Source organism: Platalea leucorodia, assembly GCF_965183815.1.
Source record: "Platalea leucorodia genome assembly, chromosome: 2".
Lineage (NCBI taxonomy): Eukaryota > Metazoa > Chordata > Aves > Pelecaniformes > Threskiornithidae > Platalea > Platalea leucorodia.
This window is the reverse complement of record NC_138824.1, coordinates 7,999,746-8,027,143: the sequence shown is the minus strand read 5'-3', so window position 1 is coordinate 8,027,143 and position 27,398 is coordinate 7,999,746. Positions and strand designations below refer to the sequence as shown.

Sequence of the window (27,398 nt, the reverse complement as noted above, 5' to 3'; positions counted from 1 at the left end):
CCTTCAGCAATCTAGCACAAGTACTTTAAGCTCAGGAGGAATCTAGTAAATCAACAGGAAAAACCCTTCATCATGCTTAATCTCTCAGTTTCCTCCAAAGCTTGGCAATTTTATACTAAAGTTTCAATGGCTGCTTACATTCACCAAACTTTTTAAAGGACTGTACTCTGATGGTTAACTCTTCAAAAGGCTGTTATGTTCCATAGCCTGTGAGTTAAATAACATGATCTGGTATTTCCTAAGAGTATCAATAGTAACCACATGTAGCCTGAAAAATTTTACTATGGATCTGGACCTAGAAGGACAAAGCAAATCATGTATCTATTTCAAGACAACCAAGTATATAATCTTACAAGAGCAGATTTTAAAAACTTGAGCCAAAAAGACAAAAAGGAAGATATGCATTTGCATGAGATGCTAAAAAAACCCTATGCATGTATATAGCACAGCATTTAGCTGGTGATGGGTTTGTTTACTTTCCTCATTAATCATGAGCTGATGGCTGAATTCCAACGAATTAAAAAGGATAACAGCAAAAATTTGTTTGGCCTCTCATTTCAGTTATTGAATTAAAATTAAGTTAATTCACCTTCACCAACAAATACATTATAAATTATAAAATTTGCTATGTTTCATATCTGTTCTCTCACTTTCTGCTTTTCTTTCTGTGTTTCTTTTCCTCAACAGAAAGATTTAGTGACAAAGAGGATGTGGGCTCCAAAAAGAGTTAACAGCATTTCCTACTGCTCTGTCCTCCTCTCAGGTCTCATACCTTGCGTTTAGTGTTGGGGACATTCTGATAACATCCCAAACAGAGATATAGGGTCTGTGATACAAAAGGAACAGGTAGTACTGAAAAAAATTTTTCAGGAAATTCCTGGGAAATATCCCAGGAGGCATCAGAAAGACAGACTGGGATAAAGAAAGAAAAAATAATAAAAATCAGAAACATCAGGATATGCACAGATAAAAGATCCTGTCAATGAGCTACAAAATTTCTTCTGAACAAATAATTCTTGATCGCTTTCCTGTGGTTACATCTGCTGCTGAAGTGTGACTTTTAATTGCTTTCAGCCGACTACTTCTAGTCTTACTTTCAACCCATTATCCCCATGTTAAATTTTACCTCACTTCATTTAATATAACTTCTTTTATATATCTCAGTTAAAAATGTTATGCTATTTTAGTAGGGGCTGGATGGGGAAATCACAGACTGTAAGGTAAAGAAGAAAACCCTGCATCCAGTGAACCCCACATCCACTGGCAAATCTGTTTACAGAGCTTTGCTTTTTCTCACCTTCTTTTCTGCTGGCTTTTCTATGAGCAGATAATGACACTTATTTTCAATTATTACAACCTATATGGACCTTAATTTATTTCCTTGTGCTGCCTAGAACATAGTTATTTACTTTGATTAAGCTTTCTGGCTAAGAAACAACTATGCTTGTATTCAGTGAAGGACAGCAAAATCACTACATCCCAAAGGAAGGAAAACAGCAAACTTGAATCATAAACTTGGCATTACAGCTACAGATTTGCAACATATGGTAATTTGCCTTTAGTTCTCTTGCACATGCTGACCAAAATAATCCATTGAAACAGAAATGTCCTTAGTTGTAATAACACAAAAACATGCTAAATCCCAGTCTTTTTACATGGGTCCCTGGCTGCGAAGAGGTTATCCATAAAGTGAAAATTTCAGTCTCTGAAAACAAGCACATATCTGAACCCATGCTTCTTTTTTCCTCAGTGCCTAACATAGGCATAAGCCACCTTTGTAATTAGTGTATATGATTTGAACTAATAGTGCCTAGCACAATGCTGCAGGCGCTGCTACACTACAGACACATTATAATAATATGTAAAATACAGAGCCTCTCAAACAGCCTTCTCAGAGTTGGACACAGCCAATTGTGTGGGTTTGACTGCAAAAAATTTATGCTAACAAAAGTGACTGAGGCTTTTGAGGTTTTCTGCTTGAGAGGTTTGGGGCATTTTTTTGGAACGACTCTGGAATAAAAGAACAGTTTTTGCATTTATGGTTTGGGAAGTGATATTTAGATATGCAGCTAAGACATCAAAGATTCCTGCAGTGAAGCACCAGGGCATACCAGCTTAGTGAGACAGACCACGTCCAGAATTCATGAACTACCAGAAAACCAGGCTCATCAATGCACACAGAGCAATACCGTACAGAAGAACGAGGCTCGTCCAGATGCAGCACAAATATATTAGCTTGGCTCAGTGTGCAAGCTAATAAGCCTCAGTTCTCAGCAGGGCTTACTGGGTCGATGCTGATACAGGGGTAACTGAGGTTTGCTGCAGCTCAGATCAGTAAGTTGTTCAGGACCCTGTGTTAGCCCTTTATGTGTACACCTGATTTGAGTTGTGGTTGCTGACTTGGACTTCTTCCACCACTGTTCCCCACGTTTTGGGTTCCTGGGTTACCTCAAGCAAAGTAAGCTTGGATCTATCCCTACATGTCCAATGACTGTAACTTTTCATAAAATGCAAATTCAGGGAGCTGATCAAAGCTCTTGAGAACAAAGTCACTCTGTGTTTGGTCTGCAAAAAAAACCTACTTCAGATGGAATAGCTCCAGAAGTAAACACAAAGCCAGAGAGGTGCACTGAAAACCATGACATTTCCAACCTGACCTTGTCCAACAGCAAGGCCACTGCTAACAGTGATCCATATCCTTTCAGTCCTTGCTCTTCCTGGCAGCAGTACCAATTAGTGCTTCATGTGGTTGCAGCCCACTAGAGTAAGACTGTCGATGCTAACATTTAAGTTTTCCCTTCCTTCTCTGCTACCTTACCCCTTCATGCTGAGGGCATAATGACAAAATGTAGAATTTAGCCTTAATTGGATCTCTGCAATGTTATCACCTGAATTAGCTTCCCCCATGAATAATTATCTCTGCCTGGAGGCTGACAAATTGCTTCCCTCTGCTTCATGATTGTCAGGAATTTCAAATTATATGCTGAGCATGGGGGGGAAAAATGAAAATGAAAAGCCTAGTGAAACATAATTATTAAGATTATTAAAATATTTGGCACAGGGTCCCATAGTCTCCCTGCGTCCCAAAACGCGTGAGTGACAGCAAGAACTTTGCTAGGGGCAATTGGGCAACACCCAGGCTTTCACCCAGCAATGACTACAGCAATAGACTTGCACAGTCAAAGCAAAACTATAACCACTGCTACCGCCTGGCTCACAGTTAGGCAGTTCCTATTGTATTCACTACCCCATTTAAGCTGCGTACATCAGCTTGTTTAGCATCTCATCTGCATATTTGATCTTGCTAGGTAGATGGTAAATTCTTCATAGCATAGACTGATAGAAGGGTAAACATATGCAAGGGGATAGCAGCAGATTGTCATACATTTAGAATAGCATATAATAGTCCTTGCTTTGTAAGAATAAGGTCTCAAGGTCTTGGGGAAAAAGTGCTTTTTATGAGAACAATCATTCCATGTCTGGGCAAGACCTCGCACAGAAACGCAATGTGTCACTACACCACAATATCCATCTCAGATATCGAAAGGGCTGACAACTGGTAAGAAATCTTCATCTCATAAAACCAAATCACTATAAAAGTGTAATGCCCTTTGAAAATGGCTTGAAATGATCAGATTAAGCAGTGGGGCTTTATCCAATTTTCACATTAATGATGCCGTGCTTGAAAGATTGATGCATTTCTCAGTTCAATTCAATGCAGTTCCTCAAACTTCTTTCCCACCTTGCCGAACCCACAACACACAATCAGGCATAGACAAGGTAGCTGCCAACATATTCCCAGGAGAAAGCTCTGCCTGCTTACCTGACATACAGTGACCTCTTCTGATTAGTCCTCAGAGAGCCAGACCCAGAACTCATGCTGTGATTCATCATCTGCTCACGCAGGTCATGGATTTTTGCCTCAAACCGAGCGTACTCTAAGGAGATTAAAAAAAAGAGAATAAAGATATTTTCGTTTTCTTGACCTATATAATCATTAGGGCTGCTAAATGCAAATTAATGTTAAACTAATGAGTGTAAGGCATGTCCTGAAAATTGAGGTCTAGTAGAACCTTGCATTAATATATTATCTTAGGTAAATACATGCTCTCTTTATTGTGGTACCTGAACATTTAAGCACTGACTATGTGAAAAGTCAAATAGCTAGACCCTCTTTCCTGCAGTTTCAGGAAAGGAAAGGAGGTTTAAAGTGTGTTACCAAATATCTTTCAGTCTGCAAAAAGGATGTTGAAAGCAGTTTTCCACTATATCATTCCTCCTTCCAAACAATGAGATACCTTGTTAGGGGCAGTGGGATGAAGAATTTAGTGTAAAAATCCCACTGAACTAAAGGAGATATATCAAAGACTAATTATCCCTGAAGCAGCTGTGAAATTGTTGTATGAGCAATTAGCCACCTTATTTATGCAGCCCACTGAGGACTGGGCTCTGTTTCTTTTAAATACGTGGATCCGTAGTTTGGTCTTAGGGTGGGGGATCCCAGAAACTCCAGACCTGCTTAAGCTGCATAAGAATGGCACAAAACCACCTCCCACACCGTGTTCTCCTCCACAGACCTGCTGGTAGCTTTCTAAAATGTTGTGACCTGCTGACCAACAACATGTGACCAGCACTGGGGCAAGGATTCAGCTAGAGGCGTATCATTTGGTGAGGCTCCTCTCTGAAAGGCCACATCCCTCATACAGCCTGGTCAATGGTCCCTCCTGCTGACACGTTCCCCTTGCTCATTGTGTGACCTAATGGGCTGAGTTTTGGTTTGCAAGAGGAAAAGTTGAAATTTGGGAGACAAGCTCTAATTCCTTGAAACTGGCAACCGAAAGGCAATGCTCTAGCAACATTGAGAGTCACAATTCAACATAAACCCAGTAAATCTACCAACGCGAGCTAGAAGACTAACTTGAGGGGGTGTACAAAATCCATTTCAGTGAGTCAGTGACACTTTGAAGAGTAAGATGTTGCAGACTGATGCCAGCAAAGAGAAGAAGATGTTCCCTGCACCTCAATGTTTTATTTCACTGCCTGCTTCGCAAGGAGGGTCTACATTTCCCCACAGCAAGTGTTGAGTAGAAGAGAGACCAGCATGCAAGGTTTTCTTCTTTAAAGGATGGAGGTACATCCCACCAGATCACACCATATCTCAGTTTAAGCAAATAAATCTTTACTGTGCATTTATAACCTATTGGTCTGCTCCCTCTTTGTTGCTGTTTGAGCTATGTGAGAATGCTGTAAGACAGCAATATTCTCATTTTCTCTTAGCAGAAATCTCAGCATTATTTTTGTTTGATCATTTGCTGTTCGCACTGGCTCAGTTCCCAGAATGTCTAGATGCTTTGCAACAACAACTAATTCATTTTATTCGTTGCCCTTTAACTTTTCTTTGGATAATAACATCTGACCTTTCCAAGATCCCACATTTTGCATAGACACTAGCTACCTTCAAGCTGGCTTAGCAGAGTGGTTTGATTTGGGCTTTTGCGTTTGTTTTTTGTTGTTTTTTTTTTTTTCCCCTTCTTCTTCTTACTTGATGCATTTTAACTCCCTTTCCATTGAGCTTCTTTGGTATTACTTACTGAGTTTGTTAAGTGACAGTGGCTACTTTGCCAATCAGCTGGGAACCACTGCTGTGGTATAAGTCTCTTCAAGTCTTCCCACATACCTATGACTTCACTGACTGCAGCTGAAATTCTGTGTGTCAGGAGAAGAGACACTCCTACATGCAGACTGTATTTCAGATTTATTCTGTAGCTTGTTTCTTGCTCATTTCTTTCACCTAGAGTACATCTTTAAACTTCTCAGTGATTTAAAACCCCAAATCCTCAGCGGAACTAAGGCTCCTACAAACCTGTGTTGTTTTTTAAAGTGGAGTTTAGTTTTGAAGTGTTTATCCCAGTGTAGGATTTAAGTTTGCTCTATGTGAGTCATATTTGTTCTATTCCCCTGCTCTAGAATTTATTTAGTAAATAATCATCTTCTGAGCAAGGATCTGTTTAACTTATATTTCATTATAACAAATTTAACATTTCTTCTTGGCAAATAGGAAAGGTGATCTTTAAAACAAAAAGCTTGCATTTCTCTTCCTCATACAGTTTCAGTCCTCTGCATATAGGCAAAATACTACAGTTTTACAGGTTGTTACTAGGTCTCTCTCATGTGGGGTGGATACACCAAAGAAGACAGTAAACATAGAGTGTAATTCAGATTCTTTGATGTTTTACGTCTGGGCGAGGCCAAAGGTACGAATGATTTACATCAGAGCAGCTGTAATAGCAGCTTTCCCTTTAATAAGCAGCCATATCCCAGGCAGACTCCGTATGTGAGGTGTGGGAGTAACTCCCAGATTTAGACACCGATCTGGAGAGTGAGAAGAGAGGATTGAAAATCTGACTCTCTCTAGCACAGCATCCAGCTATTTGCAACTTGAACACCAGCTCATGAGATACTCGAATGACTACAGCTTGGTCAGATGATGATATTATAGCTTGCGTTCTGATTTCAGAGCACACTTGTAATTCAACTGATTTTAACTGACTGTAAATTTATTCTAAATTTAATAATCTTTCTTTTTCCGGAAGACATTTTAAAACCACAGCACATCTTAAAAATTGTCTAATAAGTGTGTGATGGAAGTTCAGGGTTCAAGCTACTGCTCCCTGCTTGATCTTAAAAAATACTGAAGTACTAATGATAGGTCTGTTACTTCCTGTTCTTCAGATGTTTTTTTTCCTTTGGATTGAAATACATAGATAATTTGAAAATAACCAGATTTATGGCCCTGTATTTTCCCACAGTAGCTTCTTCATATTTATGCATCAAAAAATACTGAAATGTACCCCTGTCCCTTCCTCCTGACAAATGCCTGGACCAAAAAGTGCAAGGCCATCAATGCAGATGTTATTTAACCCAGCTCAGAACAGCTTCTTTAATCTCAGTCCTCTTAGTTCTCCCGCTAATGCTTAGATACTACAGTGACGGCTGCATTTGAAATGTGAACAGAAAAAGAAAGAGTGATGCTCTGTTTCTGCCATCAGAACTGCTCCGGTAGTTCTGCCCACTGGGAAAAAGTCCTTTTTTCTTAACGCTTCTTTATATATGGGGTCATTCCAGAGGAGCTGTTTCCTAATAGCTTTGCATTTGTTAGGTGTGAATAAGTGTCTGCTAAAGTCCAGAAAAACACTTCATGCTTCCTTCAAATTCAGCACTGAATCTAAATAACACACTTTCAAGGCTCCTACACAATTAAAAGGACACTGAGGTTGTGACATGCTGACAAGAAATACAGTTAAAGCTGATTCACTAATTTCATGCCCTTTAAAGAAAGGGAGAACAAAGAACGTATTGCTGCTGGAGTGCATCATTAGCAAAATTTGCCAAACTTTACTTACCAAAATCCATCTGCAAAGGTCCTACCCGTTGCCCAATTCACTAATCATCTAACAAACTAACTCTGGTACCTTAAGAAACTGGTAAAGTTATGCATTAGACTAAAAGGGCAAATGGGCGAGCAAGCTGTAACCTACATTATTGCTGGGGTCAGACCAGATAATATAATGGTTTGTGCTGGTCTGTGGCTCTGGAAATGCTGTAAGAAACAGGGCAGATGAGACATGTTAGTCCATACTCCGCTTTAGGGCTGGCTCAGGGCTCATGGCAGTGTAGGTAGACCTGCATTTAGCCATTCCAAGGGTACAAATACAACTCACTAGCTCTGGAGATGCAGAGCTAGTGCTGTTGGGTGTGGGAGAGGAGATTGCTGCCATGAGAAACGGCTCAGCTGCAGGGACAGCAAGACCATTTTCAGGGCTCTGGCACGGACATGTTGGGCTCTGGGTGGGCTGCCAGCCCCAGCCGTGCTGTCCCAAGCAAATGCCCATTTATCCGGGGGTCTGTTTTCTAAAGTTGGCTCTGCTCAACTCTCTGGGCAGTCAGGAGACAGAGAAGAGTCAGCTTGAATTGCTGCAACGTGAATTGTTCCCAAGACCAACCAAGGCCAAAACTGAGTGTATTTATCAAATACAGAAACCAGTTTGAAGAACTGACTTTTGTCTGCTTCATACAGGATGCATTAGCCTGAATATGTAGACCAGGAGCTGGTGTTTTTCCTTCTACCTCATTCCAACAGCTTGCCAAGTGCTATATCTGGGACTCACAGACACTCTAACCTTCGAATATCAATGCAATTATTTGCTTTTCCAAAGCACTTGCACATGTTGAAAGGACTGGATAGACCTTTGGGAATAATCTTCAAACACCTTGAACCTTCTCCTTAGTTCACATACTGAGAAATCAAAGCAAGGTAAATGGCTAGTCTCATTAAAAAAACATCCAAACCCCCAAACCCTAAAAGTAATGCACTTAAACGGAAACTTCACGTTTAGCTGGCCAAGATCAACACTATAATCTACAAAATCCTGCCTAATCCACTTTGGCATCTGAGGGTATGCAGACACCAACATTTTTACTGATGAAGTGGTTTAGATTGCTAAAATCCTGCCACCCGTTCTACAACTGTGCGTGTACCTACACGGTGGGGAGGAGTTGTTTTAACACACATCACCCTTTTGCGTTTCCTACTGGCTAGCTTTGATGGCCCATGATCTGACTCAGTATGCGACCTGTCGTGAGTCCCATTACTCAACGCTTAAGTCTCTCCACATGTTGTGCAGGAAGATGCCATGAGTTTGTGAGATCCGCGGTGCATGCCTAGACATTAGGGAAAGTTGGGATGAGTGTTGCTGTGACTTAAGTCCTTTCATATATATGCGGCAAGGACTTTTTCAATTAAAATAAGCACAGTATTGAAAGTTTAGCTACAAATTCTCCAAGTCACTTCAGAAATAGCCTAAAAGATTATGATACTTGCACATAGAAGAAAGCTTTTGGCAGCCTTAGATAAGTTTCATAGAATCATAGAATGCTTTGGGGTGGAAGGGACCTTTAAAGGTCATCTAGTCCATCCCCCTATTTGAGAGACCAAAAATGAATGCAAGGAACCAAACCTCAAGAAATTTTTAGAAAATCATAGTGAAAATCAAATAATTTCTAAATCTAAAAATAGTAAAGACAGAGATTTTATATCAGATGGTTTGATGTTACTTTTTGGTCATATAAATAAAGAACAGCTATGATAAATGGATAAATATGCTGTAGCTCTTTGATGAGAAAGAGTTGCAGAATTTTATAAAGCTACATTACTGTTATTTTTCACTTTTAAGTTTATTATAAAGATTATAGCTTTGATTGAATTTAGAGAACATGAAAACAAAAAAGCCCTGATCCTACAAATAAAGTGTAGTTAAGCAACTGAAATGCTGACGTATTATACCACAGTGAAAATAATAGTTCAGCATCACAGTTCAGTCTTTATTAGTTCGCACTCTTAGTGCTGGCACCTTTAGAGCTATAGCAATTCTTTCTGTCAGCAGGTATCAAAATTTGCTTTCCTGTGTAATTCAGGATCATCACTGTTTGCTTCTAGATGATAACAGATTTCCTAATTGCTGCTTTTGTGCTTCTAAAATAATGCACCTCTAACCCACTTCAGCAAATGGTGAAGCAGTGATGGCAAGTGGGAGGCTGGAAAAGGCAGCATATATCTCTCGGACTCTGTTGGAGGGTGGAAGGAAAGTAGAACTGGAACTGTTGAATTTTAACAGACTACACTGCTTAAAAAAAACAAACCAAACCAAAAAAACTAGGAAGGCATTAGTTAGAGACAGAATTTTATCACCTCAAAAAAGGTATGTCGAATAACTCAAGACACTATAATAAAGGAATAGCTGCCGGACCAGCTTCTCCATCGGTATCAATGTGGCATAATTTCAGTGGATCCAGGCCAGCTTAAGCCTTCTGAGATTTTCTTCTGTTCTGTTTATGGGAACACAAATTGTATGCCACTATGACAAGTCATGAACTTATTGCCTTGGACATCTGAGCTAGCAATGTGTATGATATTTTATTATGATAACATTATTTATGCTATTTATGTAAATATTTTTTTCCCCCTCTACCTCCTCTTATCAGATGTCTTGGCTGAATTGTTTAAGATTTTAAATAATAGAAGAATGCATTTCTTCCTACAGTATTTCCCATTTCTGCTCTTTACCCACAGTGCTGTCCAGTCACCACTGTTTTACACATGGAGGTGCGAGGAAGGTGAGCAGACCAGCATCAAGACTTCAGAGGACTGGGTCTGATTCTTGCTTGCTTTTCCACAGATTTACAGTGTGAACCTGAGTGAGTCACAAAGAGTAAGCCCTGGCACCTAAGGCAGAGATATGGATGCTAGGTTAACATTGTGTCTTTGGCTATGCCTGCCAGGTGGCTAGCATCCCACAGCTCTGGATGCCTTTGAAACTACTGTAATACACATAAAAACTGAAAGAGTGTTCAAAAAGACGCAAACCGCTAACACTGTTGGGTAGTATTTTATGTCTTCTGTTTATGATTTTTTTTTTTTGTTTTGTTTCAATTTTTGCTAGAAGTACCCTGACTGCTGTTCTTAGATGATTAGGAGGTCAATTCTATAGCTGTCTGAGGTTGCAAGCAATTACACAGCAGGTTAATGACAGTGAAGAATCTTTGTGGTCTGTGGTAATTTCTAAACAAACACACACACGCGTGCGCGCACACACACATTATGGTTAGGTACAGTTCCCTGCACCTGTGCTTCTTATATCTTCCTCTCCCATGTCTGGCGTGGGCCACTGCCAGGGATAAAGTTGTGGACAAGGCTAGCTTTGGATCTCATATTGTATAGCAAATTCTATGCTTTTAATAAATCCAAAAGATCAATTACATATAACATCAGCTAAATTCATCACTTGACAGGAAAAAATTCACACAATTCTGATTTCATCAATAAGCAATGCAATAGTGTGCATTATTTATTGGAGAAAGTGTTGCTCAAAAGGCATCGCTCCATTCATGATGCACTGAGCAACAGAACAAGTTATGCTGCTACTTCTTATCAGTCATATAGCTCCCCTGAGCTCACTCAAAGGAAATGAAAAACACGGATTTCAATACGGGGGAAGGGAAAATACATTTACATTTTATTAGTTTTTATTAGTTTGAATATATCTGCTTGTTTTTATTGGAATATTTTCAACACACCTTTTCAGGAACCTTTCAAAAATAATGACACAGGCATATTTACTGATTTTACTCATTGCTTTGGCCTTTAAAATTTCAGCACAGTAGGGTCATTAATGTTTTTGTTCTTTGATATTGGTCGGTTGTCTTCCTTTACCAATATACAGGTATTCACACTTGAGCCCATCTTCTAATTAAAATTTCACCCTGTATATTTGTCCTGTAGTTGGCCTCATTGCCTAAACGTCACTACTAACTTTATTTTCATGTGCTTTATTACTGAAGATAATGCTTCTTCCATCTGTTGCACCATTAGATACAGCCCTCATATTGTGTTAGTTGTGAATATAAATACACCTGAAAAGATATCTTCCTCCCACGATATGTTCAAGAGACTAATATCGTGCTCTATTCTTAGTCACGGGGAATATAATTCCAATCCAAATTAGTCTCTGGAAGCTTTAGTTTCAGAGACTTCATGCCTCCTAATGAAAGACATGTACTAAAATAAATCAAGCTATTAGTGAGTGACAAGGACTTTGTATCCCACTGAGGTGTTATTCTACTTGTTCCCTTCAAGCCTATCCTTGGCTTACAAAGTGTCAGCCTGGACTTTCTCAGCTGGGAATTTATTGCAGCTTCTTCTAACCAATAGCTTTTAAAAACAACCCTTCCTTCCCTCCCAAGAGTTCGGGAACCTTTTTCCTGCACAGAATTTTACTGTATTCTCAAAAATTTATCCCCCTCCCTTTATTTGCATTAATGCACCCCTAAACTAAACAAGACTGGTTGTGGCACCTTCTCAAATTCCCCGAGACTCACACTGAGCTAACATCTTGGACAACGTTGTGTGTACACATGTCCAAGGAGGGGCAAGGCAAATAAAGAGCGGAGGGTTAGATCTGAAACAACCATATCACAACACATGGTCTGCTTTGGCAGCACAGTGTGAAATCCTGGAAAAGCTGGGCGCATCACTTCACCCCAGGCATCCAGCTTGCATAGCCACGCTTGCCCAGCAGAGCAGCATATGTCTCATTAACCTTGATAGCTTTGTAGGAGTTACTGTTTTGTACAGTGCAGAAACGTTTCAAGATATCTGGTGGTTTAGGCACAAAATGACACTGTCAAGGTGAAAAAAAGCTTCCCTGCATTGGAATCCTCTTTCTTCAAGAAATATTTATGTGGGACATTGCAAAGAAACAAAACCCACTTTCTATTAATAGCTAAGCTAATTCATTTAGCTATTTCGTCGCTTCAGGCTAGTGGTGGAGGATCTTATTTTCAGACATTTATTCAATTTCCACAAATCCCCATCCAAAATCATTGTCCTCGAGCAATTGTTACTTATTATTTTTTGCTTCGTTGATTTGTCTTGCTTCCACTTTTTACCAAGAGTATTTCTATTTATTGGGAGTTGAACATATTATACTGATATGCCATATCTTGTTAATGATGATAGTGGCTTAGCCTGATTCCAGCTCTTAAAGACATGAATTGACACGAGGAAACAAAATACAGAGCTGACTGCTTCTAGACTATCTCAGGCATGGCAACACAGGGAAGCCATTTTGGTGGTCTTGACTAACCCTGTATCTACGTTGGATAGATACTCCTCTTTTTCAGATTCCGATGGTAAATTATTTCTACCTGCCTCCAGAAATTTATAAATTTCCTCCTTCCAAAAGTCTCCTGAGTGCCCCACCTCCCAGCTACATGGCTGATGTGAGTTTTCGCAAACATGGTTCAATAAGAATGAACTGGGTTAGCCTGTTTAGTCAATTTACACTGACCTGGCTGAGTCTGATTGATGCAGATTGGAAAGCACTCGGATGCAAAACTGCCTGCAAATGTGAAGAGGACAGGATACAGGGATATGGAGCTGGGAGCAGACTGGGGCAGATGGTATCTTCCCCAGCACTGTTGTATGCAGAAGATGCCACCTTGTACTAAACCATATTGGGAAAAGAAAAAGGGTACAATCCTACTTCATCATCTCCAGAATCAATAGCTATTTAATGTGACTAAGGAGACAGATGACCTGTCTAGGAATTGTGCAAGAATCTTTTTGAAATAAAACTGGAAATGTAGACCAGTCTGACCTGCCTGATTTTGAGACAAAAAACCAACCAACCAACCAACCAACCAAACAAAACCCACTGCTAAATCAGGGCTCAAAACTCCCAAGTGAACTTTTATGAAAACTTACATGAAAACTTTCGCAGCTAAGACATCATATGCCAATTTTGTACTTATACTCCATGAATTTCTGATATACTGAGAGTGGGAAGAGATAAAAAAGGGGTTCCTAAAAGAGACTTGGGAAAAAAAAGTTTCTGTCTGAAAATAGAGTGGTGGGGAAGCTAATGTGATTTTATTAATTCCATAAACCAGCATGAAAGCTGTAGCTTACAGTATAAAAAACCCTCAAAACCACAACCCAAAAATAATTTAAAAATTATAAGCTAAGGCAGAAAACTAAATAGTAACAAGAATACCAGTACTACCTGATGTAATTATTCATATAACAGGATAGCCTTACAGACTAGCAAAAAAACAGAGATCAGAAGAACCATCAGCAATACAACAAGAATCTTGGCAAAAGTGTTATGAAAATAAACATGGATATACCTCATTGGGTTGAACTGTTTTGCTATTATGATTAATACCATTTGCTAACACTGAATAATGCCATTAATAAAAGATTCACTCCCTGACTTCAAAATCTGCTAGGTAAAAACTGCCTCCCCCTGTAACCTTCACTTTCCTATACTCAGCTGTGCTGTTCTTCCAGACAAGGATGTCTTCAGCCATCTCCTAAGGCTGCCTGTGACACTCTATTGAATTAAAAAAAAGAACTGAGCAAAGACTGGAAACAAAACTATTTATTTTTACCATTAAAATTAACTTTAAAAAAATCCCAGATGTCCTGAACCAAAAGGAAAAGTATGCAGAAAGGAATGAAATGGATAAAAACCATTCCCACATGTGTATTGATCTTTTCTAAGAGGCAATATTGAGAGCAGCTGCAGAATTGTATTAGTTTGCTAGAGTTTCCTGATTAAGGGGGATTACCATTTCTAATGCAAACAGGTAATAGGGAATTGTTGAGCACATTACAAGACTGAATGAATTAAACCCAGACAAATACATATATTACCTCAGGATAAGTCATGCTCCCTGCATGCCTCTTAGCTTATTGTAAGGAATATTCTGAGTACTGTGCAATGAGATATCTAGGTTGCAAACATGTATGTTGTGCAATCGGCCACTAATTAGACATGGATGCTATAGTTGATGGCCTGGATCCTCTGAAGTGTTGATGAACTTGAGCATCAGATCATGTAAAATTGGAATAATGCCTGAAAAATCAATATAATACCAACAAATGCCTTGCAATTACTGCTGATACTCTTGACCTCATCATTCACAGAACCACAGAAACCCACCTTTACGGTATAAGAGATGTAGCTGGAAAAGGTCGTCTTAATCAAGTGCAATTCCTGCTTTTACAGAAAATCAAAACCTAAAATACTGTGCATAAGCTGTTCAAATACTTTCTTACAATTAGTTCAATTTGGGCATTTCAAAACTGTTGGAAGACCACACACAGAATTCAGTCCTCAAATAGTTAGACTCATTCTTCTAACTAAATGCAGCTGAAGCCTACTTATTGGCTTTTGCACCAATACAGTTCCTCTGTGTAAATTGCTCTTTTCCATTGTGTATTGATTCTCACGACAGACTTACAGAGAGAACACAACTTCACCTACCAATCTCCACTTTGCTAAATAAACAATCCAATCTTTGCTTCAGTCTTTTCCAGTATGCTTGCCTCTCCTTTAGTTGGCTTTTTTATCCTTGTTACAATGTTTAATCTATGTCTTCACTGGTTTAAATAGCAGTGTCCTATATCATGCAATATCAAACGACTTTCTGAAAAATCAGACATATTGCATAAATGATAGTCCTTTTTCTAAAAATTAAATGTATTATCAAAGACTGATACCAAGAAAATTTGCTGGTCTATACTATATTACTTTTTTATCCCATTTTGAATTTACCTCCCTGTTTTGTTTCTAAAGGTATGTTTTAAAGTATGCTTCTACATACTACTGAGGAGAGACTTATGCATCTCCAGATCTGTCGAATGGACATCATTCATTTTTCTCCTTTCCTGATGGACACTGTAGGTGGCATTTTCCAGATAAAGCACTATCTATCTGTAGTTGAACAGGTATTTGAGAGGCCCTTCCTACTCCCTGTACCAATCCTCCAGTATTCTGTGATGGAGTACCCAGGTCTGCCTAACCTCAGCACAGCAACATCTTCCAGTTATTATCCACCCCATCACTGTCCCTGTGTACTATGTAAACAATTTTATCATACTACAGCCTTTCCATTGAGTGGAAACTGAAAATGAAGTTAATTTGACAACATGTACGTCAGTGAATATTACTAACCGCCAAGCCCCTTGAGGTTTCTGTCTACAATGTCTTCATCAAATCAATACCTTCAGTGATTTTGTTCAACTCAGCTGCGGCAGACACACAGACTTAGGTAAAAAAGAAAAGATCAGGGTCAATCCTGCAGGAAGCGGAAGACCTCTGCTGTCTCCCTGCTGTGCTGGTGAGCCATGTTATGGACAAAGCTTACAGATTAGTAGAAAAAAAAGTGCTGAAAATTTCCCACCTGATACCCAGGCTTATTACATTCTTTCATGATTCTGACAAGCATCCCGGAATAAGAATGACCTCAACAGCTTTTCCCAAGGACCAGCTGTTTGTTCTCTGGAGTAGGTGAATGCTTTGTTATCCTAACGTGGTGGGTATTATTGGTTTATCAGTGTTTTACACTACCTTAGAGAAAGTCAATGCAATGCATATATATATATATATATCATTGATATATACAGAATATATATATATGTGTATATATATATGTATATATATGGAATGCAGAGAGAGAGGGAGAGAGAAAAAAGGGGCTGTGTCAAATGCTAACTATTTACTGGTGCAGACTTTCCCACAGTTGCCAGCCTACAGACAGTGACAGCAGTTGGATTGCAGCGCCACATGCTCCCTTGAAAGGCAAATTCCCTTAGACCCATTTTCAGTGGGGAAATCATAATTTTTAATACAGTGACAGTTTTTCTTGATTGCAGTCTGTGGCTTTACCCTAAGATTTATTTGACATCTGCAGACTGGCTTTTCCTTTCCTGAAGAGGTCGTTGACAAAAATGATGATAGTCTGTAATATCTTGTTGACCCTGTACTTTGGCTCAGCCTTGGTAGGCTGGTTTCTCCAGGACTCTCAGATTTTCTGCTTCACTACTTGTGACTGTCCAGGATGATCCAGGTAGGAAAAAGCAGTGGATCAAGATGATCGCTTCACTTATGTGATTAAATAGCACTTAACACTGCTAAATGTCACATCCATACAGCTTTCAGAGACAGTTTGCACAGGAATGGTCAAAACCCATAAACACTTAAGAATATTCTCCAAGAAATAAGAGTGACTTAAGTTTCCCATACATGTTCTTCTAAGAAAGAGATATACTCAGAACAAATGAGAGACTCGGGTGAGATCATCTGGGACCGCATTATGGTCTGGGATTTGTGATCAGGTTCCTAAATGTCATCTGCGTTGGGGCAACTGACTGCACTTTCCGAAGCAAATGGAGGGGATTTAGCTTAGACCGCAATGGTAAAGGATTGTATCAAATTGCACTGCCTAGCATTTTCCAAGGACAAACAGCACACGCTTGCATCGGTGCCACACATCAGAAACTTGCAAGTGGAGCATGAGCCTGAGCTCTCAGAGTGAAGAGGAGACAGTGAGGTTGCCAGAGAAGGAGCACAAAGGCCTCAGAGGCCATAAGTCACAATTATATCTTTTTACAGATGTCTGTCTAAATTGTTCTTAAAGATCCCCAGAGATGCAGACACTTCAGCCATCCCAAACAATTTATTCTGGTGCTTCACTCTCCTTTCTGCAGGTGCGTTTTTTCCTAATGTCTCATCTGAAGCTTTTTTTGGTGCTTTTTAAGACCATTCCTCCTAGTTCACAATAAATACGAGAAAACAATATTACAAATTGAAATATTTCAAAACTAACACTATAGTAAAATTACAAAAAATAATGAAAAAGGGGAACACATCTAAACAGGCAAGCAGGGATGGTTTTGCAAGTGAAAACCTTTTGAAAAAGTCTGCAAGTGTCAGAAATGAGACCTTAAAGAAAATTACTGTATACCAATTGGGCCAAATGAAGCTCATTACTGCCAGTGGCCTACATGCTATAAAATGGGTTAGTATTGCTACAGAAACCTTTTTGGTGTGTCCCTGTTATTAGCACGAAAGTATTATTATTGTAATTAACTGAATCCCCTAGTACCTAGTGCAGTGTTCATGGCTGTAAGCAGGTTAATGTGAAAATTAATTTGTGCTAATTCACACAAGATCAGCGATGCCCAAACCAATCTGGCTGCAGTGGCATTTTGTGGAATAACAGTATTTTTCTGTTGATTTAGATAAGGCTCTGAAGCTTCAAGAATGTCATATAAACCCATCTTAGCTTTCACTTGTGATAAAACTCTTGTCATAGTTCTTTATCATCTTCTTTGGATAAATTTGTTGTGAATCTCACTCCTAAGTGAATAAGCAATGCACTAGCTCTAGACATATAAATTAATGGGATAAAAGATTTGGGCAGCTTCTTTAGCCTGTTCAAGGGGCTGGTTGGTCTCAGCACAGACTGTTCTCCAGGATGAGTTACCTTTTCGTCTTGAGAGGGTTACGTTTGACTTCTAGGGCAAAGCATGGTGCTGCATACACACAAGAAAGAAGATAAAATTCTTTCATGCAGAAAACCTTAAGTGCAAGAGACTGTAGGAAAATTCAGAGGGACTTGCATTCTCCCCTTATTAGTCATAGGCAAGATGGGAAAACAATAAAAAAACACTACCTGGAGAACTGAGAGAGAACATGGTTGAAGTCAAGCCAAATCAGGGGGTGGCTCAGTGTTGAGGGACGGGAAGAGAAAAGATAACTGGTTTCTGTGCCTGCTGCTTTTTATTCTTCAACTAAAAAATAATGTCTTGCAGTGGACAGACAATTTCTGCCCCCTGTTAACATTAGGCTGAAGAAACACTGTCATCACCTGCCAGTGTAATAGGGCAAATTAAGCTTCACAGCTTGAACTAAGCTGTCTTGTAGCTGTGACAATTCTTGCACTGTCTGGACAGTGACTAGTTACACTAGGAATGCCTAATTAAGTTTTTTCCCCCCTCTCTCTTCTGCAGTCTGTGTTAAACTAAGCTTTTGCAACTTGCCTAGATCGCCTTTCTTCAAAGGACTACCGTCCCCTATGAATGTTTTTTATAAATATCTAGAACGATCAATCCTTAAGTTTAAAGCTGCAGTCTTTGGTCATCGTCCTGTAGAGATGTGCAACCGCATTAATGCAAAGGAAACGGAGCTGGATCCTCACAATCTAGTCCCACTCCTGGATCCCTTCTTGTTCACTGCCTTCCCACCCTGTACCTTTGGGGGGCAAATGACAGGGGATTGATAAAGGCTGATTTCAGCCTGTTGGAGTTAGTCTTTTAGGGACCCTATAGAGAAGCACACCCACAGCTCAGTTCAGGGCTACCATCCTTTAGAGAACCTTGTCTCTCCACTTAGTACAGGAGGAGCCTGGTGGACCAGCCTTCCTTGCCCTTGCCAATAACAGCAGGATTTTTGTCTGTGCCCTGTCCCCTTTCTGTCCCCTGTCCTCAACATAACAAATCAAAGTCCAGCTTTCCCCCTCTCTTGACCCTTTTTGTTACAACCTGAGAATGTAACTTCACAAAACACTGCATTTTATGGTAAAACTAGCCTATGTGTCTCTGCCCTAACTGCCCCATTAGTTCTCATCTGGGAGTACACTGCTGATGGGACTAGAGTTAAAGATTAGCCCTGTTTTTAATGAGCATAACAGTGGGGTCAGTGAGCTGCGGCAAGGAGCTGGGTACAAGTGGGTAGAGGAGAGGTCTTAGCAGCTTTACCAGCCCCTGCAGAGCAAGGAAAGCCACAAAGCTTCAGGCTTCCCAGCTCCTCCAGCCCCTTTGCTGCTCCTCGGGGCCATCCATGACCCCACTGTAGGCTCAGCGAGAGCCAGGCATCCTCCCTGCGCCTCCTACAGCCCTCAGTGCACCATGGGCTGGGGAGCAACAACTCTCTCCAATTGCCAACTGCCCAGCGTATGTCAATGTGCCCTGTGCCTTCTTCTTTGCCTATTCGGAGTGGTTAATCCCTGCATTTCTTTCCTTCTTTCAGTTGTTTGCCTCACCTCTCCACTATCAGTCTTAAATTGCCTGTAAAATAATTTTTAAAGAATACACAAGCCTGCTTCCTCTTCTTTTTCTTCAGCCTAACTGCTCTTTTGTCTTTTTCCCAAAGCCTTCAGTGTCCTACCCATTCCAGATCTGGCAGGGGCATGAGTTTTTTGAAGACCAGGTAAATTTGATTTTCCTTTCTATATATCATCTGTTTTTTTTTCCTGTTTCCCTAAATTCTGCCAGGTATTGAGCTTGTTGGGTCCAATTTGTCTCCATTCTTACATCAGATATCCATCTGAAGACGGATGATTTCAGGTGCAATTTTCTAGCATTACGTTAACTTCCCTTTTCACAAGGCCATTTAGTTGAAAGACAATCAAGTTGAGAGAGGCTGAGTTGGGAGTGGAAAAAATAAAGTAAATAAAGGGCAGTGAAACAAACTCTCTTTTCTATAAAATGTAATGTAAAGCTCTCTGGAACCTAGGTAGGTCACATTGGTTTAGATACTTTAATTTTTTAGTACTATTAAATATGTATTGTAAATATGTAAAATTTTAAAGGACAATAGATAAAGCTTTGTTATTTTATTAAATGTAAACAGAAAGCAGAGCATATCTTACTATTCCAAGCTTAAAAGACACATAAGAGGAGGTCCTAATGACACTACAAACACAGCTTTAAAATCTTTTATAGTCAAGCTTTCAACAGGGCATAATAGTTCAGTTCATTACAAAAAAATATGTCTTTGAAATTACGAGCCTAGTTTGACTTTCATGTGTTATTAGCTCTCAGTGGAACTGAAGCATTTAAATTGATTGTAATGAGACATTAGCAGACACTATTACTGCAGCAAACCATTCCTGTTTGGAGATGGCTGGCTCAGGAGGCCTCTAAAAGCATCCCAACAGGCACCAAGCATCGTGCACTGACAAAGGGAAACAAAAATCAGCTTTGTAGAGGTCTGCCACGCAGCTGGCGTTGCTGTGCGGAGCATGCCAAGCGCCTGCTCTGAAGGGCACCAGTAAAGGAGGGCAGCACCCTTCAAAGGGTGGGAAGGGATGCCAAGGGGATTACTGGTTAAATGCACATACGTTTTTAAATATACACAAATGAATTTCTGCCAGACATTAAGACAAAGATAATTAAATGTCTAGTAAAAAAAAAAAAAGAAGACCAAATCAAAGCAGACTTCTCAAAGCAATAATAATAATCATTACTCACATATCTCTGACACCAGGATGCTGAAGGTGAATCTATTCTGAGAATTATAAGACTTCTTATCTTGTGACTTCTACCTCAGCTCCTTCATTTTCAAAAGCCTCTCTCACCCTTGTCAACCTTTTCTAGTTTCTGCTACAGTTTAAATACAATGCATTGAATGACCTATGTCAGTGACTCTTTCTCTTTTCTCCCCTTACCTTTCTCGATTTCTTTGCTATCTAATTACGCCAAAAGCCTAGAATAGTCTCTCACAATTACCCTGTTTTCGTGAAGCTTATAAGAATTTCATAGCTTTAAGACTGTTGATGCTTGTGCGTATATATACACATCTCTTTGTTTATTCATTTATAGTGATTGCGTAACCTAAATTTCTAAGGCAAGCACACTGAAAAAAAGGATTATGAAATATTCTGAAGAGAAACCCTTGCAAATGTGACAGCTGCTAAGAATCACTATGACTTTCATATTCCTCCTTCCCCCAGAGGTTACTATCGTTGCTGGCTGAGGGAACAGCTGTAGCATGCTCACGAAGGGCAGAAAAGGCCTGGAGAAGGCAGAACTGCCCTTTGGCGGTTTCATGTCTTGCTGGAAAGCTTGTCAACCTTATTTATATTTTAATTTGCATGCCAGCCTCTACAAGACTTTATATTCGGATTCTGCTTTAAAGTATCTCCTTCACTATAACGACAATGACCTTTATATGTCTTCCCCCATTACCCTCTGGGGCTGCAGCCCTAGCTCACTGAGCTATCCGGAGGACCAGCAGCAAGAAATGTCAGGCTGAGCGTGACATTTATCCAAACAGTTGGCTGCTCATAAGGTAGCCTTTTCTTAATTTTTTTTTAATTATTATTTCCTGTAGGAGATTAAAGAGCAGTGTGGGCAATGGTCACATCCTGCTAAAGGAGAGTGCTAAGGGAAAATCCCTCTTCTGTAAGACAGGAGCAAAACTGGCAGCGTTCATCACCTGAGAGTGGCTACTCCTGAGAGCAAAGAAGGCAGGAGGCATGAAAGTGGGCAGTGACTGATGACTATTGACATTATTTTTACCGACAGACTGACAACAGAACTTGGCAGGATTATACCCACTGGCTAGTTAAGAGGAGCACTGCCATAAACATGCCCTGCTCCAAATAAATCACAGCACAGGCACAGAACTACAATGCACACATTAGCCCCCAGCCTGTCAAGCTGCTACAAAAATACACGGTCTTTCTTACACCCAAAATAATGCCAGCTGAAAACATACACAGATTATTCAAGGTTTTATGAGAATTACCTCTGTTGCACCTCCTGGTCATTACAGAAAAGACTCTAGTGAATATATTTTGATCAAGTAAATCTTTCAAAGCCTCTGAAGTATTCCTGGCATAGACAGTGCTGTTTTTATTGTTACTGGCTAATCCTATCTTTCTAATGAATTCACCGCCTTGGGATTTCCAAAGACAGAAGTATTCTCTTCTCAAAGTTACAGAGAACACCTCTGGGGATACGGATATCATAAACAATTTCTAACTCCATGACTTCTGCATTTCTGGTTAATACAAAACAAAATCTTGGTACCCTGTGACTAGGAACAGCCATTGTAAGAATGAGACTGAGGTGGGCTGTACTGTTTAGAGTTATATGAAGTGCCATATTTGGAGGGAAGGATGATTTTTTCCTAGGTCAGATTGCAGGGACAGTAAGACCTGGGTTTCTGTCACATATCTGCTTTCTGGGACCATCTCAGAGTCTTATTAATACATTCCACAGTTTTATAGGGAACCTGATTTTCCCTCTCTCTTGAGTATCCAATTTAATGCATCATCACAGAATCCCACATTAAATAAATAGCATCAAGCCTGATTCAGTGTTTGCCAGTCTTTCAAAAGAAATAAATGGGAAAGTCATCAGGGCAATATCTGAACTTTTACATTTTAAGAGTTAATTTCAAGTGTTTAGATAGCAGTGGGGTAGCCTTATCAACACAGGGGGTAGAGATGATTAATGCCTTACATGTCTGTGTGAACATAGCAACATTTCTTCACTGTAAGGCACAAGAAAGTCTTGTGTTGGCTTCAGGTTTGAGGAGAACCAAGATGCAGGATAATCCTGAATTCTGCGTCTCCTCAAACCTTTAGATGCAAACTGACTATATTGGCACTTGTCCTTTCTGTTCCATAAGACAGTATGTGTCCATGATAAGAGAAAGAAACTATTTAGTTTTTATTTGGTTTTGACTGCTTTGAGTGTTTGACTGGTCTGTTTACCACAGGTCAGACACCCTTTATCATAGGGATCTGTCATTGCAAGCACAAAGATAGATGAATTTGAGATGCCATAATTTCTGGTGGACGACACCATGCCGTCAGTCTAATTTCAGTGCTGGAGGTTTCTGTCAATCTCTTTTTTTTCTTGATCTGCCACAGATTCTTAACTCAGAGTGCTGACCGAGAGAGCAGAATCTGGCCTGGCTATACGATGGCTGAGCTGAGGACCTGGGAGAGAAATGGATGCATGAAACACTGATGATGTCCCTATTTTAAGTCTTGTCATTCTTCATCACAATTTCACTACAAAGTCTCCAAGGCATCAACATGGACAATGACAGAAGAAATAAAAAAATCTGGAAGGGCTGTGACATGCTGCCTACAGCTGAAAAGAACCTAAACTTCTGAAGAGATCCAGGATCAAAGGACCTGGGAAATGTCAGTTGGACGGTGCTTCTATCACATTACAAGGCTCGATGTAGCAAGTATGGGAGAACAAGCTCTGCAACAGATCAGAGCCAATTATCAAGTAATCCCATTTGGCCATAAAAATATCTAGTCATTTAATACTGCTAAGCCTTGTTTGTAATCACGGACCTTAATGAGAACAACTTACACTGAAAAGAAAGAAGGGAAATCTCTGGAGTAGAAGGGCTGCTAAAGAGGACATTAACAAATGCAAGTAAATTTGAGGTTTTAACTTCTTTTATATAGGCCATACTCTATTCATAGGGGATTTTTTTTTTTAATCAGCCAAGCCAATGCCAAAGACAGTTTCAAGATTATGAAAGCGCACTTTTGTTTTCACACTCTGTGCCATGTAGGCAAGTCTCTCAATTAAGGAAAGGTTTCTTTTGTTTGCATGAGATTCTGTTTAATTTCTGGCAGGCAGATTTCAGAAATAATTACCATCTATAGAAGGATGAATAGCAGACGAATCTATAATTCCCATTACCCACCAGAATTTCAAAGTGAACTTAAGTTCTAAGTGAGCATTTGGCAGATCTGAACAAAGAAGAAAAGGTATTGGACAAAAGTAGTGGGGTTTAATTCACATCTTGAACAACAAGAATGATATTTAGCAATGAGTGGGACCTAACATCTGGCAAGAGCCTGAGAAGTATTCTCAGAATACTGAGAAGGATTCACATATCTTTTGAGAAGTCTGGCTCCTCTTCACCATGTTTAAGGCATATTGGATGTCATACCCCAAACACTAAGGAATGGTTTGGTCCACAATGGACATTAGTGCTACATGTTAAAGATTTTAACCAGGTTACATTGTAAATTCCTGATGGAGAGGAGTGAAGAAGATGGTTCTCAGTGGTTCACAGTGAAAGGACAAGAGGCAATGGACACAAATTGAACTACAGAAAATTCCATTCAAACATTAGAAAAAAACTTTTATTCTAAGGATGACTGGATGCAGGAACAGGTTGCCCAGGGGGTTGTGGGGTCTCCATCTGTGAAGATATTAAAAAAATAGATAGACGATCCAGCTACCTTCCAGCCTTGACTATTCTGTGATTTTGTGAAACAACAGGTCTAAATCTCTGTGGTTGTATACAGATGTAACATACAACCAAAGCTCTTCCTCCTCTTCTACTCAGAAATACAGAGCTGGCAAACCCCACTGGCAAGATAATGTATGGTTAACAACTTCAGTCCTTTAGAATGCAAAGATCATTAGAATAAATAAAACATTACACTTAGCTGTACCATTGTCCCCTGGCTCACATTATCCTCCCTGGTGACAGTGCTGTTGAACAACTGGGTACAGCAATATAAAGGTTTAATATCCGGCTATATTTAATATCAAACACCCTGATATTGGCAGTGCCCACGATGGCTACAGGTCTGTCAGCATTTTCAAAGCTTTATAACAGTCATAAAAACTCATGGAGTATAGAAATGAGTCAACCAGTACTTATAATTGCTGACATTTAACACCAGAGATGATGACTAAGAATCTATATTTGAAATACCTGGAGTTGGTGGAGTCCAAGTACAAATCCTGCAGAAGATCAATTAAACACTACATTTTTGTGAATTAAATACACTGAACTGTGTGCAGCTTAATGGTTGTAGAACTTCTAGGTGAGAACTTAAAAACACATTTATTCTGCACATGCACTACAAATGTATTCAGTTATCTTGCAAAATGAGTATTGTTTTGACTTGCTTTTCCCTGAATGCAGAATATTGCCATGTTTGGCATTCAGCTTCCTGCCTTTTCATCAGCAGAGGTGGCTGCATTTCATATTTTCAGAAATAATGTTTAGGAAATTCCCTGGGGCATCATTTTCAATGGCAGATGTCATGTGTCTCATATGCTCAAATACAGTTTGACAGCATTTCAATTGGTCTTTCCTTTCTGCATTAAGCAACCCTACAAAAAATTAAGTTGCAACAAAAATTTAGGGAATTAGTATCATGTCACAGATGTTTCTCTGTCAGAGAAGGAGCTTCACTAAAAAAAGGATGTCCCAAGATTATACCTTAAATTTATTTTATAAGGCAGTTTATGCTATGTATCTATATGGCAGTTTATGCAATTTATCTGAAAGAGGGCTGATATTCCAAACCACGTGCCAACATAATTCACAATTATATTGCTTTTTATCCAAAAGAATCCTGATGTGTTTCACAAACTTAATGCAGTACAAACACCATATATCAATGGTATCCATCTCAAGGATGTCAGTCACAATTCCAGAAGTGCTGCAAGTAAATCAAGGAACAGTGGCTAAATTAAAATGGTGCTTGATCTGCAGATTGAGTAGATTAATTTAACTACAACTGTATCTGAAAGAACTGCAGGTTGTTTCAGAGTCACACTCAGCAAGAGGCATATCCACCAGAAGATGAAAGGCTGAGTCAGCCCTCACAGATGTTAACCAGAGGTTAAGGCAGATGTTGACCACGTTTGTGTTCTCAGACTGGTCTTTGATTTGCATGTTTTTAGGTATATGTGAATGGTGTAAGTGAGATCAGAATCAGGCTCTGTATGTTTCCAGGTCAGTGCTTAGGCCTTTTCAATTTCCATTACTTCACTGAGTGAGTGACTTTAATATTTGAATTCAATTTATTTACTTGCGTGTTAAACTCAAATGTCTAATTTTTGCTGGGAAAACCAATGAATTAAATGCGTTTCTTAACTGAAGAATCACCTTTTTAATCTAAATACAATTTTCCTGTCCGAATACCATTTTTCAGCACAGTTATTCAAACGTTAGCCCCTTCTGCCCCTCTTTTACCCCTGCCTCAAATGACAGTTTTAGGCAATTGAAAATGGAGGGGGAGGAAAGGGAGGAGCAATGTTGTAAATAATTTGGCAACCAACAATTAAAAGGTTTTAATCAAATGTTTCCAGGTGTTATTGAAATTTTCACTTTTAAGCTGCTACAATAAAACTGAAAGCTTTGCAGCAATGTAGAAGAATAGATTTTTTTCAGCAGTATCTACTTATGGTTTTATTTTCTGATTTTTATTTCTTTTTCACAATGATCTCTCCCTTCTACAAATATTTCTGTTTATATTCTAAAAATGACAACAGGAATAAGGAAAAAAGAGTTTATACATATAGGCCTGATCAAACTGGACATATTTCTGGTATTTTGAACCTCACGTTGACATGAAATATCAGGTATATTTTGCCTTCATTGTATACTTTTAAAATAACTCCTAGCTATACCAAAATTCAGTGTAGTCTAGGATCTCAGGTAAGGTAACCTAATCCTGGGGAAAGGTATAAGGGATAGAAGAAAGACAGGGGACAAAAGTGTTATTATTGTATAGATTCAAAAGAAAGCATGCCGGGTAGCTGATTAATTTTAAGTAAAATAAGTTTTAGTCATTTTTCTTCTCATCTTTCAAATCTTAAAAATACCTTCCATGGTAAATAGAAATCATTAATTCTGGATCAAACTTTTTTGTTAGAATTAGTTGACAGGCCTGCAGACAACATCTGTAGCCTTTCCTCTATTAACCAAGCGTACCAAAAATAAACTGAAACAAAAAATTTCAATATTTCAATCTCGATAAGTCTAGGTGCTTCTTTGCACACTATATATTAAATATCTCAAACAATTGAGGTAAAATGTTGGATTTTAAGGCTTATGAATAGTGTAGGGCAAAAGCCAGACTAATTTATGAATGGTAAATAAACCTGAACTAAAATTTACACATGCACTTCACAGTAATTCCACTAGAAAACGAATAAAAGTGTGCAGTCCTACCTACTTTCTGCCCTCCAGCCCTTCTACTTTTGCTATTTCATATCACTACCATTCAGTACCTATGCACTGAAATGAATTTAATAAAAACAAAGCAGAATTTATTCACATCTCTGAAAAGACAGGAGAAAGCTGACTATGAGTGTTGTCGTTTCAGCAGTCAAATGTGAGTAGCAAGAAATGAAAGAGTGAAAACAAAGGAAGATATCTGAGTGCAAAATATTTGCACCACATAAACTTACAAAGGCCAATATG

At 39.3% G+C, this 27,398-nt stretch overlaps 1 protein-coding gene across 8 annotated transcripts in view; it reads right to left on the bottom strand.

The window, feature by feature from the left end:
* The window catches only part of DLG2 (discs large MAGUK scaffold protein 2), a gene marked incomplete at both ends in the record, with an annotated part of 1,048,402 nt that overhangs the window by 92,304 nt on the left and 928,700 nt on the right, over window positions 1-27,398 (bottom strand). For 6 of the 8 annotated variants that reach the window (XM_082337994.1, XM_082337996.1, XM_082337997.1 and 3 more), the window contains one exon: window positions 3,824-3,938. In XM_082337994.1, coding sequence (XP_082194120.1) covers window positions 3,824-3,938 — 115 coding nt within the window. Of the gene's footprint in view, window positions 1-3,823; window positions 3,939-27,398 lie in introns of those variants that run through there. The other 2 variants (XM_082338000.1, XM_082338001.1) reach the window with 1 other exon arrangement.